This window comes from Coenobita brevimanus, chromosome 4, assembly GCF_032717465.1.
Source record: "Coenobita brevimanus isolate Jiangsu-jjx chromosome 4, ASM3271746v2, whole genome shotgun sequence".
Lineage (NCBI taxonomy): Eukaryota > Metazoa > Arthropoda > Malacostraca > Decapoda > Coenobitidae > Coenobita > Coenobita brevimanus.
Genome location: NC_136957.1, coordinates 7,913,895 through 7,916,978, shown reverse-complemented (window position 1 = coordinate 7,916,978; position 3,084 = coordinate 7,913,895). Strand labels below are relative to the sequence as shown.

General features: G+C 44.3%; 1 protein-coding gene across 1 annotated transcript; it reads left to right on the top strand.

The window, feature by feature from the left end:
• The first annotated feature begins 1,193 nt into the window (after positions 1–1,193).
• Positions 1,194–1,787, top strand: LOC145395210 (uncharacterized). Its single transcript, XM_080268900.1, has one exon. It carries the CDS (start codon positions 1,194–1,196, stop codon positions 1,785–1,787), a length of 594 nt encoding a protein of 197 aa, XP_080125026.1.
• The last annotated feature ends 1,297 nt before the right edge of the window (positions 1,788–3,084 follow it).

Here is a 3,084-nt window from a genome sequence, read left to right as displayed (position 1 = left end):
TAGTATACCTACTGACTGCATCAAGCTAGTGAAGGACACGGATGCCTCATCGCTGTCATGGCCGCCATGTTACTGTGTCCGCGTCGTTGCAGAAATGCAATTGCACTTCGACTCCTAACCATATACAGAATGGAGAAAGCTGACAATAGATTAAGGATTAATCTCAATAGGTAAGTGAATCTTCAAGTGTATAAATACGTAACAACACACTCACACGCAAAGAGCACACACATATTGGTCACTCAATCAATCAATGCATCTATCTCCCTATCAAATTATCTATTACTTTGTCTCTATCTCACCCGTAGTATACAAAACGGTGGCTCACCATTATCCATTCAATAATTGCTACACTCGTTGTAGTAAATAGGTTGTTATCTATTGAAAGTATATATTTATGAAAACACAACAAAAGTATTGTGACATTCTTTAATATTTCACGAATGCTTTACAGACTATGTTATTGTTTTTAACTGCATACTTCTGTATGTATTCTACAATTGTAGTTTTTCCTGCACAGGCCTTATGATCGCGTAGCAGATGTCATGGGAATGACGGTGGGAGCAGTGCGTGCACTTGTACACCGCAACCTGGGTTCTCGCAGTGGTACACGAACAACACCACCTGGGACAGACACTCCCCCTGCAACACCACCAGGCACACAGACACCCACCTCCACACCACGTCTCTTTGACAATTTTGCCATTGGTGCCATACACCGCCATGTACATGGTGAATTTGCTAAGAAACATACTTTCACCATTAGCACGTTGACAGACGACTTGCGGAAAAAGGACATCATCCCTAGTGAAACCTCAGACACAGCGGTGTGGCGATTACTACACAGCATGGGGTTGCGCTATAAGACCTCACAGAGGAAAATGTACGTATGCAAGGAGTCACTTGATATTGTGTGCTGGCCCATTGGCACTCTCCGATCACTCAGGGAATATCGGAAGGAGGGGAGACGAGTGGTATACGTTGATGAGACATGGTTCACCACGAGGATGCATCCCAGCAAGGAGTGGGTGGACACCTCACAGCCTGCGCCCAGTGCCGCCTACAGTCGTCAGGTCCCGCCTGGAGAGGGTGAGCGCTTTGTGGTTGTTGCTGCGGACACAGCTGACGGTTTTGTTGATGATGCATTCTTGTGATTCCCAGCAAAACACAAAAGTGGTGACTATCACGGCGAAATGAACAGTAATCTCTTCCTCCGCTGGCTGACGTCGCAGCTCCTTCCAGCCTTGCCTGAGCCATCAGTGCTGGTGCTTGACAATGCGCCATATCACAACCAGCTGAGTGAGGAAAGTCGCTGCCCCACCACCTCCACCATCAAAGCAGGCATCGTGGAATGGTTGACGTGCCGCCAGATACCATTCCCACCACACGCCACACGCCCTGAATTGCTGCAGATCTGTAAGCAGAACCGGCCACAACCGCTGTACCAGATTGATGACGTCATCCGTGCATGGGGTCATGAAGTTGTCCGACTGCCACCAGCTCATCCTGAGCTCAACGGCATTGAGCAGGTCTGGGGTTCAATGAAAAAACATGTGCGTTCCTCACTGCAGCGGTTCACTCGGGCAGATCTGCAGGCCAGGATAGAGAAAGCCAAGCTTAGCACAACAAGGGAGGTGTGGGAAGGTGCAGTGAGACGGTCCAGAGCCTTCGAGGATGAGTACTGGTGCACGGATAACATCCATAAGCGTGTAGATCCCGTAATTATCAACATCGAGAGTGATTCCGAGGATGATTTGTTCCTTGATAGTGACGAAGACTGTGAATAAACTTTCTGTAATATGCTCAATTGTTTGCATCACTTTTCTACCTATTATGATATTTATTATGAGAGAGAGAGAGAGAGAGAGAGAGAGAGAGAGAGAGAGAATTTCATAAATCCATTACGGCCCTATTATGTTGTGTTGATTATATACCGTACCGTACTGGTTTGTAAGTTAAACTATGTGATTTAATTTTGGATACCTTATCTTACCTGCTCGTAGTAAACACGTCGATATGGGGGGTAAAGGAATTAAGAGATCGTGATAGTAGGCACATTATATTGGGTGAATAAGGTGATGGTCATACGCTCTTTAGTCAACTCCCGTTTATATAACTTCAGGACATACAATAACAATGATTAAATGAACACAGACTCTACAAACAACAACATACTGTATTTATGATACCCGATACTAATCATTATAACATGATAGAGTGGACAGAGGAGGGGGGCCACGGGAAGGCCAGCAGGAATGAGGGTTGAGGGGGGAAGTGAGGGGGAGGGGGGAAATGAGGAGGGGGAAGGGAGAGGGGGGAGAGGGAGGGAGGTAGGGAGGGAGAGGAAGGGGATGGGGGGTAGTGGACATTCGATTGTGTTGATTAGTCTGGCGACTCACGCGACTTTGCCTTTAAACGTCAAGAGTAAACGCCTTCAGTAACACCACTTGGCAATGCCGTATATTACCAAAAATTAGCGGGAGGTGTCATGTACACTGTGTCAAAGTATCATACCGATCAAATGATTAGTTTGAAAGATATTTGAGAAAAACCATGATACACGGTCCATGAAATGGATAGTAGCTTCTAATAACTTCCCAGCATCACTGTACAAAATTTTTCCCTGGACATGCAGTTGCATGCCTATGTGCAGAATTTCACAAGGTTTCTAATGAGCCCATGGCGATTTGATATGCCCAATATTTTTCGAGTAAATCGAAGAAAAAAAAAAAAATGCCAAAAAAATGGCTGATTTGTTTATCATTTCGTATGTTATTACTCACACTGTAAAAAACATACACTATATGCAAATTATTTCCAGCTTTGTTGCCCAAAGGTTAAGGAAGCCAATGATATAATAGACATTGTTATAACACTTATTGTTATTGAGAAAACGAATTTCGAAAAGTTAGGACAGGTTGCGTGCAGTAACAGCACGTAAGGTCGTGTCTATGTTTGTGTTTTGGAAGTTTTCCCAAAATAATAATTTACACACACAGGTTATTTTGCTTTACAAAAGTATGCATAGAAAATCATCAGCTTGATGATGCTTTCTTCGGATTTTTTATGCGACCTATATGTTAC